The 24,307-nt window shown below is 44.8% G+C and overlaps 1 protein-coding gene across 3 annotated transcripts in view; it reads left to right on the top strand.

Moving 5' to 3' along the window:
- Positions 1–23,903, top strand: part of CMIP (c-Maf inducing protein) — a 268,371-nt gene extending 244,468 nt beyond the window's left edge. Inside the window, exons 11-22 of one of the 3 annotated variants that reach the window (XM_027850397.1) lie at positions 4,743–4,808; positions 6,011–6,037; positions 6,418–6,466; positions 7,566–7,673; positions 14,960–15,076; positions 16,840–16,980; positions 17,275–17,322; positions 18,539–18,685; positions 20,133–20,238; positions 20,813–20,883; positions 22,062–22,111; positions 22,884–23,903. In XM_027850397.1, the coding sequence (XP_027706198.1) occupies positions 4,743–4,808; positions 6,011–6,037; positions 6,418–6,466; positions 7,566–7,673; positions 14,960–15,076; positions 16,840–16,980; positions 17,275–17,322; positions 18,539–18,685; positions 20,133–20,238; positions 20,813–20,883; positions 22,062–22,111; positions 22,884–22,926 (973 nt within the window). In that variant the 3' untranslated portion in view covers positions 22,927–23,903. Of the gene's footprint in view, positions 1–4,742; positions 4,809–6,010; positions 6,038–6,417; positions 6,467–7,565; positions 7,674–14,959; positions 15,077–16,839; positions 16,981–17,274; positions 17,323–18,538; positions 18,686–20,132; positions 20,239–20,812; positions 20,884–22,061; positions 22,267–22,818 lie in introns of those variants that run through there. The other 2 variants (XM_027850398.1, XM_027850399.1) reach the window with 2 other exon arrangements.
- Positions 23,904–24,307: the final 404 nt, after the last annotated feature.

Genomic DNA, 24,307 nt, shown 5'->3' with positions numbered 1-24,307 from the left:
AATGTAATTTATCAGTCTATCATTTATTAATGTTAATAATAATAGGTGGCATTTATATAGCCCTTTAAGATTCACAAAGTGCTTTACAAATATTATCTCAAATATTATGCTGCTGGGAAATATTATGGCCCTGCGAAGACTGGGTTTGGGTAGAAGTTGGGTCTTTGTCCTAGTCAGTTGAGTTGGACAGTCCCTTGTGAATGGTATTAATGCTAGATAAGCACCCAATGGCCCATGGACAGATAAAAGGTTTTATATTTAGGTGTGAAACAGAAGAATTGCTCCATGCTTTGACTCTATGATTTCTGTGTTACTGTAGCTCTTAATCTAACACTTGCCTTTTCCATAATTCATCTACTTATCTTAGGCAATCAACCTTTTCTGGGAACTCCTCTCTCTATTTGCTCAGCTTTAGAGGAAGCCTTTTCTCAAGGGCCTCCAAGACATGGTCGAAATTCCAGAGAATGAGCCTGCTGCTACTTGGTTGTGGGTTTCTTGGGGGTGAAGATGTCAGTTTCCATTTGGGGCTAACTGAATGGTGAGGATCCTAGAGATAGAGCAGGCATAGAGTGAACAGGAAGTAGAAGGAAATAAGGGGCCATAAGCATAATGAAGAAAGCCGCTTCACTGAGCTGCCTCCCAAAACCAGCTTTTAGAAGTGTAGGTTATGAGTGTAAAAGTACCTGCATCTGCCACTGCTGTCATCTCCCACATCCTGCAAGAGGGAAGGAAAAGGAATGTTGTATATCTAGTCTCGATACTGCTTCCTCCTGAGCTAACATTCACGGGGGTGATTGTGTGTGACTCCTAGACGGTATTTTGTGCTGCTTAGCATGACACACACAGAACCCTTAGCTTTGTGATCTAGGCCAAGGATGTCTGCTGTACTCTGATCACCTCCTCTGGTTACTTATCAATTGTTCATTGTTCTACCTAAGATATAATGCCTACAGAGTCAACATAATACTCCAGGTATGGTCTGAGGAGCACAAAATAGTGGCACTATCAGATCTCTTGATCTGGACATGCCTGCTTGAGGGCAGGACCAATGGAAGATAATTCTAGCAAATCCAATCCAGAGATGCACCCATAAATTACCCCAGTATCTAGCAGTCCCATCAAAAAGCTAAGCAAGGTCTAGGGCTCTTGGGATAGGAGGGGAGATTTTAATCCAGTTGGTAAGGAAAATCCTCGACCTGTCTCATGTCTGACCCAACATGGGACAGGTCCAAAGAACCCAGGCTACAATGTGTCATCCTATGCACCTGGGGTGACACAGATTGCCATTTAATTATTCCATCTATCCACAGACTTTTATTAAGTGAATATTACTGTGTGTAGTCACTGTCCTAGGTGTTAAGATGATAAAATAATTTGAATCAGGGGTGCTTAACCTTTTTTGTGTCATGGACCTCTTTGACAATCTGGTGAATCCTATGGACCCCTTCACCGAATAATGTCTTTAATGCCTAAAATGAAATAATTACAAAGGAATCCAATTCTAATGAAATAGTTATTGGCATATTTTTTTTTAAGGTTCATGGACCCTAGGTTAAGAACCCTTGGTTTAAATAAAACATATTCCCTTCCCTTGTTGAGTTTACAATCCAGTAGAGGGTTAAGGCAATAACAGATACACTCTGCATTCATTGCATGAGATGTTCATTAGAGATGCAGAGAACCATTTGAAGGTTTGTTAATTACGTGGGGGAGTTGGGCTTTAAAGAATGAGTTGGAGTTCACCAGGTTAAGGAGAGAAAGAGTATTCCAGGTTTAAGGAACAATGGAAGCAAAGGCCCCAAAGCATAATTTGTTCAGGGATCCAGCTTGACTTGAGACACCATTCATGGAGGAGAGTAATTTGAGATTAAGGTGGAAATGTAGGTTGGCACTAGGCTGTGGAGGTCTTGAATGCCAGGCAAAGTTAAAAGTAGGGAGCTACTACAGGCTTTTGGAAGAGAGTGTGATAGGACCAGATGGGTGCAGAAGGAAGATTAGGCTGAAAGTGGTATGAGGGATGGATTGAAGACAAAAGATTGTAAAGGTGGGAAGGCATATTGGGAAACTACTTCAATTATACAGGTGAGTGGTAATGAAAATCCATACTAGGATGTTGGCACTGGGATTAGAAAGAAGGGGATGGATGAAAGAGATGTTGTGAAGGTAGATACAGTTTGATAACTGACTTGATATGAGCAATGAAGAGAGTGTCCAAGATAACCTGGAAGTTAAAAACATGGGAGACTGAATGAATGGTGGCAACACAGAAAGAAGTAGTAAGTCAGAAGAAAAAGATGATGGAAAGGAGAACCAGCCTGATATCCAAGAATAGTGAACTGAAGTCCAGGCAGGCACCGTATTATTTAAAGCATGCTATAGTAAAAGGTGCTTCCAGGGCTCAGGACTTTCAGGGGGCAGGCTGCTGTATCCTCCTTTCAGCCAGTACACATGAAGATGTCACCGTCTTCCCATCCTCTATGCTGTAAGTCACCCCATCTTTTGAGCAATTCCAGGAGAAGCACTTGGAGAGGTTTTGTGTAGGGATTTGGTCAAGGAGCCAGAAGCAGATGAGTTCCCTGGTGTTTGGTTCAGACTGTGCCCAAAACCAAGATGAATGAGAGTTGAAGGGGCTGTGGAATCAATAGACTATTGTATCATCTACTTAGGCACTGTAGAGATGACAGTTCAGGGATCTTTGCCCTTTCTTTTAAGGGTTTTTACCAATGGATATGTTCTGTTCTGCTTTCTCCTGATCTCTCCCCTTCTGTGAAAGTTATCAGGAAAAGTGACAGCACCTTTGCTTCGTTTTGCTGAATTGCTTTTTTCCTTCCTATTTTTTTTTTTAATTCTTTGTTACAAGAAATAGCATAGTAGGTAGGGGAGTGAGAAGATAGATTCGGAAATGAACATGATGTAGGAACAAAAGAGCAGTATTCTTTGAAAGTGACAGCATTTTTAGATGATATATTGGGAGAGAAAAAGTCATTTGACTCTGTAATATGGGTAGCAAAGACTTCTTTATTCCCTTTGCCATGACCTCTCACGTATATGAGAAATGAGAGTTCATAGGGGTCAGATTGGGACACAAACCCCACACACCCATGCACGCACACACACCCTACATACACATACATACACTAATGTACCCAACAGTTACACTTGCATGCACACACACACACACACTCACCTTCTCACACTCACCCTCCCCATACACATATACTTACGTACCTACACATTCTCATTCTCTCTCTCTCTCTCTCTCTCTCTCTCTCTCTCTCTCTCTCTCTCTGTCTCATACCCACACACTCACACCTGCACTCTCACACTCTCTATATCTCTCTCACCCCCCCTCCCCCAAGGTTCTTGATAACAGGGCTCTTGAGAGGAGGCAGAGAAGAAAGGACTGACTGGTGACCTGGCTGTTGTGTATCCCCTACATTTGTTGGAGATAGGCCAGTACAACTCTCACTTATAGGATCATAGATTGAGAGCTTGAAAGACCTTAGAGGCTACATAGGACAACCTTCCTATCTTACAGATAAAAATTCTGAGGGACAGAGAAGTCCAGAGACTTGTTCAGTGTCCCCCAGCTAGTTAGCATCTCAGGTAGGATTTGAACCTGTCAAGACTTCACAAAACTTATGTGAAAAACTAGGTTCATTACATCCCCTTAACAAACCTAAGACTTCCTGACTCCAAATCTGATGCTTTTTTCACTCCATTAAGGAGTTGTGGTAGAGGCATCATCTTCATAAAATCAGTACTCATATCCCCTCATATTACTAGGAGGCTCTTGTTAACTTGAGGCTTTATATGGTTCAATGCAAAGCCTTTATTCAGCCAGCTTCTATTCAATTTAATTTAGTTTTCCAAGCATTTATTAAGTGTCTACTATATGCCAGGGACTTTGAATATAAAAATAAAAATGAAAACTGACCAGGCCTTCAAGGAGTTTATAGTCTACTGTGGGGAAACAGCAGTATTGAGTTAAGTAAATACAAATTTATACATTGGGGGCAAGGGAGTATGGATTAAGTGCTAACAATTGGAGAGATTTGGAAAGAGTTGACTTTGGAGGTATAGAGAGCCATTGGAATTTATTGAGTGGAGGAGTGATATGGTCAGACCTGTGCTTCAAGAAAATCACCTTAGGGGCAACTAGGTGGCACAGTGGCTAGAGCACCGGCTGTGGAGTCAGGAGGACCTGAGTTCAAATCCGGCCTCAGACACTTGACACTTACTAGCTATGTGACCCTGGGCAAGTCACTTAACCCCAATTACCTCACAAAAATGAAAAAAAAAAAAAGAAAGAAAAGAAAAGAAAATCACCTTGGCAGCTGAGCGGCAGATGGATTGGAGAGGGAGGAGAATTGAGGCAGGTAGATCAAATTAGGGGGGTATTGCCAGACAAGAGGTGATAAGAATGGAGTCGTATGAAGGGAGAGAAAGGGACCTATCCAAGAGGTGTTGGGAAGGAAGACACAATAAGATTTGACAGTGGTTTGGATATGTGAGGTGAGTGAGAGTGAGAAGTTGAGAATGACACTGGTTGAGGTTAAGAACTTGGGTGACTGAGAGTGGTGGTACCCTCAGCAGAATGTTAAATGTGGGGGGGATGGGGGAAGCATAAATAGCCCCCGTGTGATAGCAAGAAGTGTCCCTTCCAAAGGTTAGATCTGCCAGCCGTGTTGTGAGACTGACCCCAGCAAACCAGCTTCATCTACACCTCCCTTTTCTTCTAGGTCAGACTATGATGACTGGAGACCAGCTCTGGCCAGTTTGCTTCAACCTATTCCATTCCCCAAAGAGTAAGTCTGCCTGCCTTTCTTTTGTCCTTAGTGCCTGTGATAACATCTCAAACATCTGCCAAGTCCTTCTGGTGAAGACAATTTGTTTCATGAAGCCTAAGCAACCTGAATGAGAGCTGCTGAACCATAATGAATATGGGCAGGAAACAGCATAGGATTATAGGATTTAGAACTGAAAGCATCCATTTTATCCTCTTCATTGTATAGAGGAAGGAAGTGAGGCCCAGAGAGGTTTGGCCCTGGTGTCTAGATTGAAAGTATTAAGAGAGAAACACAGTATCCCCCTCACCTGCCCCATCCTTTGTCCTTAACCATTAACAGAATCCCACATTACTTCTCTATTCATTGAGCCTTTCTGTCTCTCATGTTCCTCTTGTTACCATGGCACATTTATCACCAGAAAGTCAGGAGAAAAAGATCCTGTTGGAAAAGGGCCTAAACAAGAATGCTTTGTCTAAGTAAGCAGGACTGAAAGTGTCTAAATGACTCTGTTTTGATAGATTGGAGAAACTGTGCTTCTCTGAGAGGCCCATGACACTCTCCCGGGAACCGATTAACGAGCACGGTGTTTATGAAATGCAGCTCTCAAAGGGGGTACATTACAGCCTGTAATTGCCCAATTTACTGGCCTCTCCTGTCCCCAGTGGCCCAATGCCTCGAGACCAGAGAAATCCAACTCCTGAGCACTGGCTGCCTGCTCTGTAACGCCATGGCATCATCGCCGCAGTCGGCCATTCCCTCCACCTCTGGGGAGGAGCTGTACAGGCCGACCATGATGCAATTCATTTTCAGAGCAATCCTTAATTGCTTTTCTGATGTACAGCGTTAATTAGCTGTGGCCTTGCCTTAATTGCAGAACAATTAATGAACACACCTGGGTCTCTGGGACAGGAAAAAAAAACCCCACCAGGTAGCTCTACTCCTGTTTACAAGTGTGTGATTCTGGGGTCATTCTTATTATTGTTATTTTTCCTCTCCTTCCCTCTCACTCAGCCTGCTTTTGTTTGTTGGTGCCTGAGAGGGTTGAAGTATTAGTATCTTGTTCTAAATTTCTTTTTCATTTTTAGGATCATAGATAAAGGGGGAGAAAATCCTTTTTCTCTTGACTTTTCCTCCAGAAGGATTACCTAGTAACCGTACTTTTTGAAGGGGCCATACAAAAACTAGTTTTCTTACATTTTTGGTTTTTTTTTTTATTACAGAGCTCTTGCGCATGAGAAATTTACCAAGTAAGTGTTTCGGTGATCCTTGCATTGTAGGGGTGGGGGTGCCCCCACTTCCAAGACACTGTGTACCTCTCTGCTTTCACAGACCCTACCCCATAGCATCTCCTCCTCTTGGTTAAGGTTGGACATCATGAACATGGTCCTAGGTTTATCCTCTCTCCCACCCAGCCAATTAGATTTTCAAACCTTGTAAGTCCCTTCTTTGGAAGTGCCCTGGTACCCTTTCAAACTAGGGGTCTCATGGACTGGCCAGCTAGCTGACTCTCCATGTCCTCATTCTTCCTTCACAACTAGCACCTTCTATTCCCACCCACCTACTCTGCCCCTCCAGCAAAAGCAGATAGGATATCTTGGTGACCCAGTCCTCGGTTTGTATCTTTCAGGGAACTGAAGTACGTGATTCAGAGATTTGCTGAAGACCCACGCCAAGAGGTGAACCTTCTCTTCTCTTCTCTGTAGTAAAATGCTGTCCTGCCTGCCCCATGTTGTCAGAGAGCCCCTTCTGTACTGATGGTGGGATGTCTGAGTCTTTTGGGAGAGCTGGATCTGAAGCCCCTGAGGAGCCCTGCCTGCCAGCTTGTGTTCATGAAAGTGAACAGGCTGACAAGGCATTACACACACACACACACACACACACACACACACACACACACACACACAGATGGCTTGTTTGCAGAGGCTGCTGGCCTTGTGTATAAACACATGCCCCACCCTGTGTGTCTGAGGTTAGCCTGTGATGTCAGTGTTTCACAGTAAACTGTAACGAATAGCAGCATTTTTTCCACTCGCTCAATGTTTTCTCCACTGGTTTTCTCTACTGGCGGAGGCATTGATTTAGGAACACACTTATGCAGGCTCTCATGCTGAGCCAAGTACAGCATTCATGTCTTCAAGTGTTTTACCTTCCCTTGCCAAAGCTGGTGATAGAGTTTCCATGAAGGCACCAGAAGAGAAAGTAGTCAAGTGCTTGGAACTTGGGCTCAGCTCCTGCTCTCACATGCTGAGACCGAACCACCCTACTCCTGCCACTTGATGAATTTTAATCTGAATTGCCCTCCCACTCCTGCTTTCAATATATTTGGTCAAGGGCAGAAGGTATCCTTGGGTGTGGGGGAAGCCACATATGTCTGAAGGAATCTGTTGGAGGGAGAATTGCACCTCCAGTTTTAGTTGGTCTCTGATTTCACTAGGTAAAATAGACACAAACTTATTGCAGTCCTGGCTATGGTCCCAAAGACTATGAAGCCTGGGCCTCACTGGTGGCATAGTCCCCTTAGCACCATGTAGCTATTTGGCTATCTGGTACCCAGGCTGCCAAGCGTCTGTGCTGGAAAAAAATGGACACAAACCATTCCTTTCTAAGGCTTCCTCCACCATTGGCCCCAGCTTCCCTCGGGGAAGAGTAAGAATGATCTTCATGGTCCCATTGTTCATGTGACTTCTCCATCTCCATCTTCCATCTTCCTTGGGACCACTTATGCTACAGTTGCTTTACATCTTTCCCTTCAAGCATCTCTCTTTTGCCTGGCAGGTCCACTCCTGTTTGCTGAGTGTGCGGACTGGCAAAGATGGCTGGTTTCAGCTCTACAGTCCTGGAGGCGTGGCTTGTGATGATGATGGAGAACTTTTTGCCAGCATGGTATGCACCTTCATTGTTGTGAACTTATGTTTTCTCCTCCCTCCCCTGTGTCCCTTCATTTTTGGCAGCTGAAATGAAAATGAATGGTCAGCCAAAGCTTAATTCATCCTGTCTCCCTAACAAAATGGCCACCAGAAGTAGACTGCAATGTATTTGTTGCATCCTAAATATTGTTAAGAATGTATTTTATACCTTTTATCTTTATATCACAATCATTTGGGGGTAGAAAGGAACCTTCCCCAAACTTCGAGATGGAACCTTTCTTGGGAACAAAGTAAAATAATTAAGCAAAAACACCCAATACCATGACCACATCTGTACTGTTTCTGCCCTGGTATTCCCTGTCTTTCCACACTGAAAAAAGAGGTATGTCACATTATCTGTTCTTTTAAGACCATCTCTGGCTTTTCGTTCAGAAGTTGGCCCCTCCTGAACTTGTCCAAATATTAAATTTCTCTGTGTGATAGGGTTAGAGCCCAAGTATTTGAAGAAACGTCAGTCTAGGTTTCAAAGCTCTGTATGTCATGGGATGGAGCTGTAGTAACTTGTGCCCTAGTCCACAGGTTGAACTTGCTTAAGACTTTCTCAGTGTCTGATATTTGGTTGTGTACCTCTTAGGTCTGAAAGTGGTATAAGGAGCAAGTTTTCTCTCTGTGGCTAGGGGGTTGGTATTTTCCCAGATGCCCAGTGGTGGTAAGGGTGTGGGAAGACACAAGAACATGGATAAACAGAAGCTATTCTGTTTATCCCCACCCATTCTTAGATGGTTGTTTTTAGCATTTCCCCTTGATTCTCATTAATACATAGGCCTCATAGAATAAGAACCTCAAAGTGTTTGCTCCACATGGGTGCAGAGTCTCCAATGATTAGGCAAATACGCCAGCAGTTTATAAGGTTTCTAACCAAATCTGGAAGTACTAGTGAGGATTCAAGTCTGTAGCCCTAGAGATATTATACTAGGCCACTCTTCCATCCTCATCTCCTTGTAGTGAGTGATGGACAGCAACATACCATGAGGCCATTTGCCTTGAATGTAATATAAACTGAATGTTACTTCAGGAACAAAGATAGGTAAAGCCCCACACTCCACGAGCTAGGGTAAGCAATTGCCAGTACATGATAATGGCTCCTGATTCACCCGGTTTTCCGTTAGCTGTTTTTGAGCTGTCTCTTCCTTGTATACTATGTATCTGTTGTTCAATTCTTTTCCTGTTTGTTGAATTACTAATGTTCACACTCAACTGTGGTCAAGCACAGTCATTGCAGAGATACTCCAAGATCTAAAATGCAGCACCACACTTTGGTATGTCAGTGTTTACATGCTAACATCTTCACAAGAGACATCAATTAGTAAAATCATACCCTAGCTTAAGAGCATAACATCTGTTTGCTTCTGAGAAGAAAAACAAACAAACAAATAAAGCCTGCTGCCTGGCCCTTTAATTGTATTATAATAATGCAATAATAATGGCCCACTGTATGCATTATCACAGGGAGTGGACAGAAGAATGTGGATGGTGCAGGTTAGCCTGTCACCACTGTTGGGAAACTGATTCAGGTGAATCCTGATTGTGAGATATTTGAGTTGATCTGGAGTTCAGTGTGAGAGGTTTCAAGAGCCACTAAAGAGGTGGTGGATATCTTATCTGTCCTATTTAGCAATATTTTGTTTATGCCTCTGGGAGAGAAGTTCAGAAAAGGAAACTCATAAATCAGCTGCCAGCTCCCTCATCCAAACCAGACTCTTTGTAAACCTGAGCTAGTGGAAGTGGCTCAAATGGAAAGTAATTACCCACAGATATATTCTCATCAAGGCAGCCTCATAGGTAGCAAGTTTTCTAGAGACATTAATGGTAATCTTTCATTTCTGTATGGTACCTTACAATATTTCAAAGTATTTTCATGGTGGTAATCACATTCGTCACACTTGAGCCTCAGTTGATGTCCTCAGGCTGAAGGAGGTTAGGCTTGCTGACTCCTCTAACTCTTCAGGAAAGGATAGAGATAATTTTTTTCTGAGAGATTCTTTTTTTCTTCAGGACAGTGACACTCAGTGTTACTGCAGCTACAATTTACATCTTCCTAGGCTCCTAAACTGCTTTTGTGAATCTTCAATGACTCTGGACTTACCATAGAAACTTGTTACAAGGAGAGACACACTTCGGGCAATAATTTGGATTTGTGGGCTTATAGGAGTATAGAATTCAGAACTGGAGGGACATTTCTAACCTCATCTCATTTTACAGATGAGGAAGCTAAGACGCAAGACAAGGCAGGGAACATGCCCAAAGTCACACATTCTGGTTATTTAGGAAGCATGGTTGGTTAGAATCAGAGTCTAGATTACAGTTCTGGTTATCTGATTCCAAATCTTGGGGTCTCCCAACATGAGAGAACTCACAGAGCTGTTAGTGTGTAAGCTAGGTTCAGAGAAGAGAATATCCTTTCTATTCCCCAATAGGATCAAGTTTATTTATATCATCCTGGTCATTTATTAAGCACCTGTATTTACAGGCAGCATATGTCCTAAATGTTTCAGGATAGTACCGTTCACAAATTTCAGGGAAAAAATCTTTATTATATCTGTATCCCTAGTTTTGAATTAAGAGCACATGTTTGGGGGCAGCTAGGTGGCACAGTGGATAGAGCACTGGCCCTGAAGTCAGGAGGACCCGAGTTCAAATCCGGCCTCAGACCAAACACTTGACACTTACTAGCTGTGTGACCCTGGGCAAGTCACTTAACCCCAATTGCCTTAAAAAAAAAAAGAGTACATTTGTTATCAGTGTACTGTGTGTATGGTTCTGTGTTAGTTGCATGGGGGCAAGGAGAGAGAGAGAGAGAAAGAAAGAGAATATGAGAATATGAATATGAATATGATCAGCACAGTTAAACCAAAGAGGAAGAACATGTTCATTCAGCAAAAAGCAACAACAGTATAGAGAAGCATGTGCCAAGTGCTGAATCAAAGACACAGATAAAGTTCAAAGAGAGAGGGAGAATTAGAGAAGGTTCTGTGGAAGAGAGGTAGGCTTTGAAGGATGGGTAGGACTTTTAAGATTTCAAGTTAAGGAAGTAGCATATTCAAAGGTTTGAAAGTAATAATGTGCCTGGTGTCCAGGGGACACTAGTTTGGCTAGGGGGGGTTTGTTTAGCAGTGTAGTGGAAAATGGGTTGGAAAGTTCAGGAGCCAGATGATAGAGGCTTTGAATGGCAAGTTTGGTCTTTATTCACAGAGCTCTTGAGAGTTTTTGATATATACAAAGAATCATTTTAGGATGATGAGTCCATCTTGTAGTGTATGTTGAGATGATATACTAGGCACCCTAGGGGAACAAAGAAGATCATGACAGAAACCATACCCTCAAAGAGCTTATAATCTTATCATGGAAGTAAGATAGAAACATACTGAGAATAAGATGACAGTGAAAGGCAGTAGCTGAAAACATCAGTAGAAGAGCTAAGGCAGCATAACGTTCACTGGCAAACTAATTGAAAAGTTCCTGACATGGATCTGGACCTTTACAATCTTTTTATACATGTTCTCTCTTTGGATCCTTACAATACCCCTGGGAGGGAAGCAAGACAGAGGTTCTTGGACACAAGAATCACAATAGAGGTTAAAAAGAAAAAGAAATCAATTTAGGCTGTGGTGGTCAGGCTAAGCTGAAGGAAGAAGTAGGCTTTAAGTTGGTTCTTGAGGATGAATTAGTAGGTGGAGATCAGGAAGGGATTCTACTAGGTATGAGCAACAGTGCTAGGAGTAGAAAGGGGAAGGCATGCTAGAGGCTCAGTGCTGAAGTTAGGGAAGTGGTGGGAGATAAGGTTTGAAAGGTGAGAGATAGTGCAGCATTGTGGGTAGGTATAGTTCTGAAGTAAGGAATACTTGGTTGTCAAGTCCTATTTCTGACCCATGCTGGCTGTCTGACTTTGGGCAAGTCAATTAGCCTCTCGGTGCTCCAGCCAACAGGTGAGTTGCTAATCTGTACTAGTGGAGGGAGTTTTCACACTAGGAATTTCCTCCACACTGATAGAATCCCAGGTCCAAAGCATGATTAGACAAGAGGGTGGGGGTGGGGGGGGGCAGGAGTAATGGTGTGATCAGATGTGCTTTAGCAGAGTAGTTTGGAGGAGGAGCTGGAAGCCAGAACAATAGGCAGGAGCCTATTTCATGACTTTGAGTGAATTGTTACGAGGACTGAGACTGGGGCAGCTACAATAAGAATGATAGGGAGGGGACAGATGCCAGAGAGATGGCTAAGGAAAAGCCCAAGGAACTGAAGCAGAATGTTAAGAAGGACCAAGTCAGATCACCCAGGGTCCAAATACTACTTGTCTCAATCACTGCCTGGGCAGACTTGGGCAAGAGTACTCATCTATACCATGTGGAGGTTGAATTAGATGGCCATTGACCTGCTTTTCAGTTCTAAATCTGTGATCCTAATAGATTCTCTTGGTCCCATGATCCCCTGCTCATTCTGACCATTGACTGACCTTGTTTCAGAAATGCAGACACTGACTTTCTTTAAGTGACCTTTCCCAGTGACCTCTGCCTCTGAAAGAGCCCCTGACAGGGAGATGGAAAGATGGTCGTCAGGGGCCTGAGAAGAAGCCAAAACATCAGTCATATAAGAGGACGCAGCATCTGTGATCCTATGAACTCAGTGACTCATTAGATGCTGAGGTCAGAGGAAGCCAAGAGAAAGGGAGACCTGAACATGTTTTTGGGCAAAAAGGAAGGTACTAGTGGAGGGTTAAGTGATTAAAGATCCAGTGGGCATTTCTTTATTAAGTGCCTACTATATGCCAGGCACTGGAGATACAAAGACAAAAGCAAAATAATCCCCGCCTTAAGCTTCTAACAAGGGAGATTGTGTGTGTGTGTGTGCGCGTGTTTATCCATGGAAGTATATACAATGTGAGATGGATTGCTGCTGGTGCAGGGTCCCTGTGGAGAAGGGAGAGGATGGGAAAAACTCTGACTGCTGCTGAGGCACCCTCACAGTTGTGTGCTCTGTGATGTGTTTGTGCTGCCTTTCCAGACATTTGGGCTCTGGGGAGGATTGTCAGAGAGCCAGGCTGCTCAAAGTGCCAGGACTATTCCCCTCTCCCCACTGGTCTCAACCTGAACCATACTCCCAGGCAGATAGGGTTCTGAGTCCTGGGAGACCCTCCTCTGGAGAACAGAAGAGGGATGCTCCAGGGGTGAGTAGGATGGAAGGGAGGGAGACTTGGGTACAGTACTACCCAAGGCCAGCCAGCTCAGTCAGAAATGGTCTTCCCTGGTTCCACTAGCTTTGTCCCCTTCCCCTTTCTTATCAAAGCACATAACTCATTCTCCTGTGCTGTTGCAAGGCAAAAGAACTCTTTACCAGGAAACTAGCTCTGTCAGAAAACCAATTCGTACACAGCTACCCAATAAACTGAGCCAAGCAGGAGTTTTGTCTATAATATATGAGCTGCCTCTTGGGTCCTTCTTGAAAGGAGCTTATTTTTAGATATTTCTGTGTATGTACTCTGTCTTAACTTGTTCACTCACTGCTAGATAAGCCAGATTTCTGAAACTTGGAAATTTGTTTGTTTTCTCCCTTCATTTATTTCTCAACTTGAGCCATAATCTCCCTGTGAAGACGTCATTGCCTTCCCCATAGCAACGCCTAGTGGCCCCTCCACCAGTCAGGACCCAATGAGAGGACGAAGCAAATGCTAGTCTGAGTGGATCCACTGGCGTGCCATACCAGGACCCCAATGATTACACAAATGTTGGAAGGAAAATTAAACAGCAACTGAGATCAAAATGGGCATTTCTCTAGAATCATATAGCATGCTTTTGGGGCTGGGAAATTTCCATCTCAAAACAGTACTTTTTTAAGAAAGCGAAAGCACTTTGTATTGAAATGAGGGGCAGACAGACCTATGAGGCTTCTTTAGCTCCTCCAGTGACTCATCATTTCCTTTCCAACCCCACCTTTCAATCCATCTCTCTATATCTAATCTCCAAAGCCAGCAGGAAGCATGGCCTGCTCTGGGTCAGGTTCTTTGGGGTGAATTCATAATGTCCCACTAATCCACTCTTGTCCTTTGGACTCATGTCTTAAGCCACCAGGAAGCATGGCTTCAGTGGGCTGGCTTCCCTAGGCAGGACTCAATATTTACCATCTGACTGACAAGTATTTACAGATGATATGGCCACCAGGTTTCCCCAGAGACTGTCCAGCCCCCAAGAGGCCCTCGGAAGAGAAAGGAAGACAGGCCTTCTCTGTGCTTCCCACCCTGGGCCGTGTGAATGTTGGGCTGTCATTCAATATGAGGGTTTCAGAAATTTCTGCCTGGTGCCATTAGTGCCAAAAGCCCAAAGACAATGTCAGATAGCAGTGCTAAAGCCCCTTGCATGGCCCAGAGGAAAACTCATATCCCCATCTCCATAGGAACACTGAAAAAGGGGCAATCCCTGCTGTGATCAGGATGTGGTTTGGTAAAAAGAATACAGGATTTGAAGTCAGAAGACTTGAGTTTGAACCTCAGCTTTAACATTGTGTACTTCAGTTTCCTACTCTGTAAAATTAAGACATTGTAATAAATTATCTCTAAGGCCCCTTCTAGATCTAAATCTTGTGGTTCCGTGACTTAGAATGTTTGTTTTTGCGGGGGCATGGGGGGGGTAGTGAGTGTGTGTGTGCATTGTGGGGAGTGGAGTGTTCTTTGAAGGTCTTTGTTCTTGATCACTAGTCTTAGGGGATTGTCTGACAACCCTCCCAGAGACCAGACACCCAGAAAATCATGTTGGCTATCAGATCCAGGGGTGGGGAACCTGCTGCTTCCAAGCCAAATGTTGCCTTCTAGGTCCTTGGGTGTGGCCTTTTGACTGAGTCCAAGTTTTACACCACAAATCCTTTTATGAAGGGGATTTGTTCTGTGAAGTTTAGATTCAGTCAAAGGGCGCACTTGAGGACCTAGAGGGCCACATGTGGCCTCGATGCTGCAGGTTCCCCACCCCTGAGCTAAGCCAAAGAAAGTCAGCATGACCACACAGCCAAACACTTCTCAGGCATTGCCCCCGCTCAGAGGCTGCCCCTGCAGTGGTCTAGTTGTAGCAGCCTGTGGGTCTGCCATTATCTTTTAGGCATGCTGTGGCCTAAAGCTAGAACTTCTAAGCTTTACCTCAGTGTAAAGTGGCTGCACAGAGGCCTGCAGATGTGCAGGAAGCATTGTGTATCTCTGTATCCTCTGATATATTTGTGGACTGGTGCCTCTAACTTTGCTTTGTGGCCTCCTTTCTCTCACAGGTGCATATACTCATGGGATCCTGTTATAAGACGAAAAAATTCCTGCTTTCGCTGGCTGAGAACAAGCTGGGACCCTGCATGCTCCTGGCCCTGAGGGGCAATCAGACCATGGTGGAGGTGAGTATGTGTCTGGGCCTGGCTCAGCAGTGCTGCTTAGACACTGTGTAGTGAGACCCAAGGAACAACCACAACGAGGAGGTTGGGGGATGGGAGAAGGCAAAGTGACATGGCCCATGGGCTACCTTAGCTCTTTTGAGTGTCCACATGTCCAGGACTCGTTTCTCTCAGCCATCCCATTTCTTCACCCAGTTGATGAATGGCCCAATATTTTAGAGAAGGAAGCAAGGGACAGTCCACAGTACTGGTGCCCTTGGAGAAGGGAGGGTGTGACAGGACAGATGGTCATGGCAGGGTGAAGAAAGCACTGGCCTTGAGGGAGGAGATCTAGGTTTAGGTATTATCTCTGTTATTAATTATGTGACCTTCAGTGAGTCAGCTTATTTCTCTGAAGCTCAGTTTCTCCACCTGTCCAATGAGGAGCCTGGGTTAGATGATCTGGAAAGGCCTTTCCCACTCTAATGTTTTGGGATTCTAATTCAGCTCCTCCTCCTCTCACCTCCTCTTTATTTCTCCCCATCCTTTCTTCTTTTGATCTTCCTGCCCTGGAAAGAGCTGGGGAGACACACTTTTCCCATTCATTCATCCTACTGAAGGAAAGCCTTCCTTCCCTCCATTTCTTCTTTCCAACCTTAAAAAGAAAAAAGAAAAAAAGAGGGAGATAAAAACTTATTGGAAGGTACCCAGTTTGCCAAGCCCCATGCTGCCCTGAGGTGTCCCTGGCTTTTGGATATGTGTCATCACTTCCTTACACCGTCAGTGAGTCAGGGCCAAGAAGAAAGAATCCCATGCCTGTGGGTATGGTCTCCAGTGTTTCCTATAGATCCTGTTGGAAAGTGAGGCCTTCTTTTCCAGAGGACGCTTGAGAGAAAGACAGGGAAAGACTACAATAACAGTACTTATTCTGCAAGGACTGGAAGGTCTAGGTGTGGGATGAGGAAGCAGGTGCCCAGGTGCCTGAAACATCTAAGTCAGCAAAGTGATCTGGATGACACTTATCCCCTCTCGCCCCATAAGAGGGATGTGTAACCTCGGCTCTTCTCTGTGCCTCAGATGAGTGACCATGACAGAACATAGATTTCATAAGTCTTCTAGTCTGAAAAAGGATTCTCCCACTAGTAGCCATCCAGTCTTCCTCACATGACAGGGAACTCAGTACCTCTTGGGGCAGCCCATTCCATTATGACAAGCTCTTCCTTATGTTGAATGCTGGTTTGTGCCAGGTGGATAGATAACCTGTAGCCAAACACCCTTGGGGGCATAGGGACCTAATGAGTCTCTGGGTAGGGAAGGGAGATCAGAGTTCGTCCATCTTGTTCCCATTTCCTTCCTTTGTTGTCATCCTGAGACCTACATGAAGCTCCAGAGACGTGTTCAGAAAAGTGGAGAAGGTTGGAAAATTTGAATAGGAAATCAGAAGGAAAAGGAGAGAAGGGGCCTGGATCAGGACAGTTGACTAATGAAGGTGGAAGGAGGAGATGGTGAAGGGGATTGAAGGGCAAGAGAGAACGTCCTGATTTTCAGAGCTAGCACCTCTGGCCTGATAGACTTGAATGGGAATGGGTGTGAGGTTATCCTGCAGTGAGGAAGGGAGGATGTGCAAGCCTTTTCCCCCATGGGCGAGTGGTGGCAGCTGGAGCTCTGAGGGCTTACACTCCAGAGTCCCCAGAAGCCAGGCTGCTTCCCCCAAAGGAGAGTATAAAAACAATCCCTCCACTCTGCTGGCCTCTGATCACTCTTCTTCCTATCCATCTCCCTGCCAGATTCTCTGTCTGATGCTGGAATACAACATCATAGACAACAATGACACCCAATTGCAAATCATCTCCACCCTTGAAAGTACTGATGTGGGGAAGAAAATGTATGAGCAACTTTGTGACAGGCAGAGGGAGCTGAAGGAGCTGGTAGGTCTTGACAACATCCTGGCCATGTAGGTGATTACCCAGCATGCTCTGGGTCTGTTACTGGGATTGAGACAATTATCTAGCTCCTTTCCACCTTATAAAATAGCTCCATAGAGGGCATAACCACTCCACTGGCCACCGTCCCATCCATTTGACCTTGTAGGGTGCAGAGCTCAAACACCTATTTGAGGCTCCTTGCAGGGCTTCTGAGAAGAGCTGGCACAGGGTGGGCAGGGCAGGGATGGACTATGAAAAGTGAGGATAAAGCCCAACAGATGCTTATTTCTTTTACAGCAAAGAAAAGGGGGGCCCACCAGGTTAACTCTGCCTTCCAAGTCCACAGTAAGTGTTATTTTTCTCCCTGGGTTGGGCTACTCTTTGTAGGAGCATGGAACATGGTCTCGTGTTGGTATTAGTGGGGTGGTCAATGAATGAATGATAAATGAGAAATAATTGACCGTGGGTGATTTTGCCTACCTTCTCCTGATCGTTCCTGGGGATGGAGTTGCCAGAGATGGAACTGGGCTGTTTCCTTTTTAGGCATTAGGTCATTAGATGTCCTCATGAGATGTTTGGGTGAGGTGTTGTTACAGTGGAAATGCTAGCACATTTATGTAGGGCTTTAAGGTTTGCACAGTGCTTCTTTGCATTTAGTTCTGAATCCAGAGTCAAAGGACCCAACTTTGAATCCTGGCTCCACCACTCCTAACTTGCATGGTCTTGGCCATGTCAGTTCCCCTCTGAGGGCCTCAGTTTCCCTGATCTATAAAATGAATTCATCAAAATGCCTTCTCTCAAGCAGCTAAACCTGTGGCCCATGTAGGTACAAGAATAAGAAGATTCAGTTAGCCATCCCACCCAGAATGAGGGTTATGGGCTCTCGATCTCTCCAGGGGCTGGACTGTCCACCCAAAGCTGGGAATGTCTTACTGTACAATATCTGAAGTCCTTTTTAGTTCTAAAACTGATTTTCTTAGGTTTTTTTGGGTAACCATACTGACAGAGCAGCCCTAGGTGTCTAAGGGTCCAGTGGTCTGGCCCTTACTACCATCTTCAAATGGAAGGGTCTCTTTGGAGGGTGTGAGTTAGTGACTTAAGGTGTGAGGCAGCTCGAGAAGCTTTTACCTCATCTCCTCTACCTGTTCACTTCCCTTATATGCATATTCCCTCAACCCCTTGCCTGCTTTCTGGGAGTAAGATGAGAATCAGCCCTTCCCCAACCTACCTTTCCCAATTATTTCCCTCAGTGATGGAGAGAGCATGGGCTTCACAGGGTTCATCTATGAGCCCATGAAAATGCAGGGTAAGTAAGGGATAAAAGCCAGACCCTTTATTCTTGGCGTTGGCAAGATGGCACAAATACAGTTCACTCTTTGGGGAAGCCTCAGAAAGGCAGACTCTGACTCTTGAGTCTAGAGATGGGTTTCCAGGAACCCATATTTCACCCCATAGACCTCAAGTCATCCAAAGTACTAAGATCTTCCCGTTAGCCAGAATATGTCTGTCTCCCCATTGGCTATACATCTTGTTGACCCATCCTGTCTAACTGACCCTATAGGATGCAGACCTGGCTCGCTTGTTGAGCTCTGGCTCCTTTGGAAACCTGGAGAACCTCAGCTTGGCCTTCACCAATGTGACGAGTGCCTGTGCCGAGCACCTCATCAAACTGCCTTCTCTCAAGCAGCTAAACCTGTGGTCCACTCAGGTATGAGCACTGGAAGATGAACCATCCCAGCCAGGCTCTCTGTTTTCCAGGGGGCTGGCCTATCTGTCTACAGTTTCAAGTCTCTTGGTGCATGCGATGATAAGTCCCTTTGAAAGGCTTCTCACTATATGGGTCATTGTTCTAAGTCTGGATTGCACAATATCATTCTTGGAGACTTTGACACCGTGTATTTGAATAATATGCTTTCATTCTAGGAATCTAGGCCAGTGCTCAGGTGTAGTTAGGGAATTGCTCTGGTTTACAAGCAATTGCGTTTTTTGTCATATAGTGGGAATGGGTTTTCACCATCAGGCCCCAAGCCCCAGAGACTACTTCACCCCAAGTCCAATTTGGAGAATCTTCTCACTTCCCTTTTCTCAGGTCGCTGTCCCTCAGACCACTGGTTGCACTTATCCCTCCCTTTTCCCTGGGGTTTTCCATGGCCAATAATAGCAGCCATATGAAACCAAAAGAGAGGAGAGGAGATAACCTGGTGAAGAAGGACCCACATGGACTTGATTAGCTGATGCTAGATGTTGAAGGGTCACTTCTCCCTTAGATTCACAGCTTCATAGGTTCCTTAGAGCTTGAAGGAATGGGACCCTAACTGCAAAGTTAGTGAGTTATCCAATCTACCAGCTATTCTAATGATTACTTTGGTATTTTAAACAATATTTACCTTTTAAAATACAACATGGTGGGCTGAACTGATGGCTGGTAATGAATAATTAGCAGAAGTTTATAGATGTGTTAGATAGGATGCTTGATCAGCTATAGGTCATAACAGATGGACTTCCAACTTTCAGATTTGGTGCTTTACAGAAAATCTGCAGTAGTAAGAAGGCTTTAACTCTCCTAAAAAGCCAGCCATTGTTTGGCATGGATCCTCTTTTGATTTCTAGGGACCATATTTCACTGTGTAAATATTACTCTTGCCCTGACCCCGCATTCTCCAAGGTAAGAGTGACTGCACTCACGATGATTTTAGGGCGAATCCTTCCTCTCTTAACCTTATAAGAAGAGGAGAAGCCAAAACACAAATTCAGAACTGGACTCCAAGGTTTGGATGGAGTACAGTGCGTTGGTGGCAAGGACCTTGGCTCAATTAATTAATACCTGTGTGACCTTGGGCAAGTCACTGTTCTCCCTTAGTTTCCTTATCCGTAAAATGAGAGGTTTGGACTAGATCAGCTTTAAAGTTCATTACAGCTTGAAATCCCATGATCCTGTAACTGGGGCTTTAAAGTACTTCCCCTAACTCCAGCTCCCAGTAGTGGGTAATTCTCTGTCCCAGGGTGCCTTGCTGAGCATCAGCAAGACACCATTAGACCATCTTTATGTATGACTTTGAGTTTCTCATCTCTCAGGAAGCTTCTTAAAGGCTTCATAGACCAGTGCCTCTAAGACTTAGGACACTGGTAGCTGAGTTGGTCTTGTGTCCTCACAGTTTGGAGATGCTGGTCTGCGGCTCCTTTCAGAACACCTCACCATGTTGCAAGTGCTGAACCTGTGTGAGACACCTGTCACCGATGCCGGCCTGCTGGCCCTGAGCTGTGAGTTTCCACAAGAAAGCCTGGGGATTCCTTAATTGACCGGGGGTGGGAAGAGGCTCCCACACTTTTTGAAGGTGTCTACCAATGCTTAATCCCTGAAAAGTTTCTTGGTGATAGTGGGAAACATTACTCTTTTGGAAGAATGATTGTGATATATGGTCTCAGTGGCATCAGTTGATGCAAGGTTGCTCTTATTTAGGGGAGGTACCCCAATACCTCTGTCCAAAGCCTATGCTTTGAGTGGCTGTGTAGGAGTGATGAGGAAATTGTTTCTGGGTGAACTAAGTCACATTGAGACACTGGAAGACCAGAATGTGTTGAGAATTAGTTGAAGGCCTGGACCAAATCACTCGATTCATTCTCTCATTCAGTAAAGATTCTAAATCACTCTTACCTCTACTTGGATTATTAATAGCTCTGGGAACTACATTCTGTCCACTTGCCTCACCTCTGGAAACCCTGCTACACTCACAGTTAGGAGATGGTTGTGTGTGTGTGTGTGTGTGTGTGTCCACGTCCACTTCTCGCTCCCTTGTCTCTCACCACACATTTCCCTCTTTCTGTCTTCGTGTAGCAATGAAGAGCCTCTGCAGCTTAAACATGAATAGCACCAAACTCTCAGCAGATACCTACGAAGACCTGAAGGTATTTTAGCTGGGTGCATGGGGGACCTCAACACACAAAGCATAGGCAGTCAGAGTTTTAGAACATATGACCAAGAAAATCAAAGCTAGAGGGGTTTAAAAAAGTACAAGGAATGCCAGAGTTAGGAAAGACCTTAGAACCCAGAATGGCAGAGTATAGCAATAGCTGGCATTTGTGTAGTACTTTAAGGTTTGCAGAGCTTTTTAAATGTCTTATCTCATTTCCTATTCTCAAAAGTCTAGGCAGGCCCCAGGCCTGGCTTCACAGATAATATCAAAACTCCCAAGAGTCTCAGCCCTCTTGTACCATTCCTCCTGGTTGTCCCTAGTCTATCCACATTTTTATTGTCCCAGGTGTCTCCTAAGTTTGAACAGGAGAGGTGATAGTATTGTTATCTTTTGCTTTGGTCAGGTCATAACAAGTGTATTAGGTGTAGCAAGGGATGCCACATTTTAGGAATGACATTGACAAGTTGGAACTTATCCAGGCAAGAACAGCCAGGATGATACAGGGGTTGGACATCATGCCATTTGAGGATTGGTTGAAGGAACTAAAGAAGCTCAACATGGAAAAGAGAAGCCTTATGTGATCCCTGATGGCTGTCTTTGAATATTTGAAGGGATGTCACATAGATGAGGAATTAGGTTTGTTACACTTGAGCCCAGAGGGCAGAATCAGCAGTAGTGTTTGGAGTTTTCAGAGACCTAGAGGGAAAGAAATCAACTGAACCTGAATTTGGAGGGTTTCCCTCCCAGCTAGAGGTTTTCACACAAAAGCAAAATGATAACCTGTTGAAGATGTTGTAGAAGTATTCTTGTTAAGGCACAGGCCAGACGAGATAGCCTCTGAGGCTTCTTCCAACTTTGATACTCTTTAATTCTGTGGCTTAAATATATTAAATTCATAATCAGTACGTTCCAGAACTGCTTCCATAGCTAGTTCCATTCTCACTTGTCCTCAGCCTGAGTTCTTCTGGGCCCCAGACAGCCAATTAGTCCTGGAAAGGATCCTACTGAAACCCCCTCGATGGGGTTCCCTTCAGGCAGCCAAGACTAGTGAGGGATTGGGGGGTGGATTCCTTGAGGGGGAGCACAGAAGTCCAGCTAGGAGCTCCATTCCAGACAGGGATCGGTAGCACCTGATTTCCCAGTAACTGTGGTCATTATTCCTTTGAACAGGCCAAGCTGCCCAATCTGAAAGAGGTCGACGTCCGCTACACTGAAGCCTGGTGAATTCTCTCTCGCTCTCTTTAAGTTGTGACAAGAAGGAAAAATTTGAAAACAAAACAACTTTTGACTAATAGCTGTAGAACAGCCCATTGTGGGGTCTTGGATCTCACCACCCTGGCTGTGAGATAGATGGGGGAGACTTTCTTGGGGCAGGGGGCAGGGAGGGGGACGGGGGGGCGGGGCTTTTAAGCATGCCCGGCTCCTGCCTCAATCTTTTAGATTCATAATTTTAAAAATCAAACTAACCTGAAAAAGACTTTGTAGCAACAAGAGGATTATCAATGGGGGGGGGGGGGGGGAGGGGGAGGGGGAAAGGGGGAGGGGAAGGGGGAGAGACCCCTTGTGGATTTCCTTTGCTTTGGTGTTGATGCCGTGTGGGAAAAGCAAATTCAGAATCCCCCATCACTCATAATTCCAATTGGCCTTCCTGGGGGCCCCCTTGAGGGACTTTCCAAAAAATAAGCCATTCGCTACCCAGAGAAAAAGCCCAGATCATATCATCATACCTCTCCTTGTGTCCTTGCAATTGTTATGCAAAGTAATTTTGTTGTACATAAGATTTAAATAATGCACCTATTTAAGAAATGGTTCACAAACTACAGGTCTGGGACCTGTCTTTTATTTATAACTTGTTGATTCTTTTACCCCTTGGCGTATAGTACTGTATAAACTAGTCTGCTGTCTTGTTATTATTATTTTTTTAAAGGAAAAACCCTCCTTGAATAATTGCCTTTTCGTAATGGATCCTGTATGCTAACGCTCTCTTGTCAGCCCGTCCGTCCATCCGTCCGTCCGTCTGCTGCCGTGTTTATGATTTCAGAATGTCTCAAACATCCTCACTGACTGAAGCCTGAAGACATTGGGAGCAGGGAGGGAGGGAGGGAGAGGAGACCACCCACCTGAAGTCTTGTTCCTGAAAGATCAGCCATCTTTCCTTGCTCCTTTATCAGGCTGGGGATGTGCTAACCATTAACCCCCCCACCCCCTTTCCAGGTAGGATAGTTCCCTGCCAAGAGAGAGCTAGATTCATGATTTGCCTCCACCGTTCTCTGTTCTCGTCCAAGATTTCAAGACTTCTAAGTCCTGCCACCATTTTGTGTCGCTCGGCGTCGTCATTCACGCATGCCTGCTTTTCTGCATGGTCTCTTGGGAGAAGAAAAATCCTTTGCCACTGACCTATAGCCATCCCTTTCTGTAAATGTGACCACTAGTCCTCAGAGCTCCTGGCCTCCCCACAGTTACTAAGAAGGGAAGAACCTTTCCTGGATGAATAAATAGTTGGCTTTTTTTCCTTTTGAGCCATGACTGTACAGGACAGCCTTTGGGGGAGGGGGTGTTGCTTGGGGGTCCTCTTTTCTGTTTGTTTAGAACAAACACTCTCCCCTTCAGCATCTCTAAAATTTCCCTGTGGCCAAGGTGATGTTTTTATCAATCTAATTCATCTGACTCAGCAGGAGCCACGCTTTTTGTCATTTTATACTTTGCTAGGTAGATTTTATTACCCTGTGCTATGCCCTCATTTTTTTTTTTTTGAAGAAAAATTGGGTTAAGTCTTAATTCATTTTATGTGCCAGGTTCTTTATGTTTTCCTTTGCCCCTCAAGCCCCATCCTGCACAATTGGCATCAGGTGCAGGAAGAAGTTGATGAAAAAAAGAATAAACAATTGGCCACCTTTCTCCTTCGCACTGTTGCTTTACCCGATGGTTTCCTACTTACTCCTGTTCTGTAGCTGTGTACAAAGAGATGTGAAATACTTTCAGGCAAAATAAACTGTAAGTGACTCGCTTTTAGCTGTGTGCTCTGTACAGCCTTGGAGTCATGATTGTCTGGTGGGTGGACTGGAACTAGGGGCCTGGGCGCAGGACAGGTGGAGGGAACTGGCCTTGGGAGCAAAACTACTAGAGTGCTCCCTCAGGCACTCCCAAGTAGGCTTACACACACAGACACATGCCAGCCCATGTCCTGCCAAGCCTCTCGCTGAACTCTAGGGAGCTGAACACTGGTACCTGAACTTTGTCCAAAGTGTTCAGATGTCTTATCCCAGCTCTGGCCTTCCCATGCCAACAAAATATTGGGGGGGAGGCATGGTATAAGAGACAGGATGGGGAAACAATTGGGTCCAGATAGAAGGGAGGGTCAGGAGTGAAAATGTTGCCTTTATGGAGGAGAGAAAATCCCAGTAAATCTGCAGGTA

This window comes from Vombatus ursinus, unplaced genomic scaffold (genome assembly GCF_900497805.2).
Source record: "Vombatus ursinus unplaced genomic scaffold, bare-nosed wombat genome assembly UNPS02009062.1, whole genome shotgun sequence".
NCBI classification, from domain to species: Eukaryota; Metazoa; Chordata; class Mammalia; order Diprotodontia; family Vombatidae; genus Vombatus; species Vombatus ursinus.
Note: the sequence above shows the minus strand (reverse complement) of the source record. Positions and strands in the feature narration are given on the sequence as shown.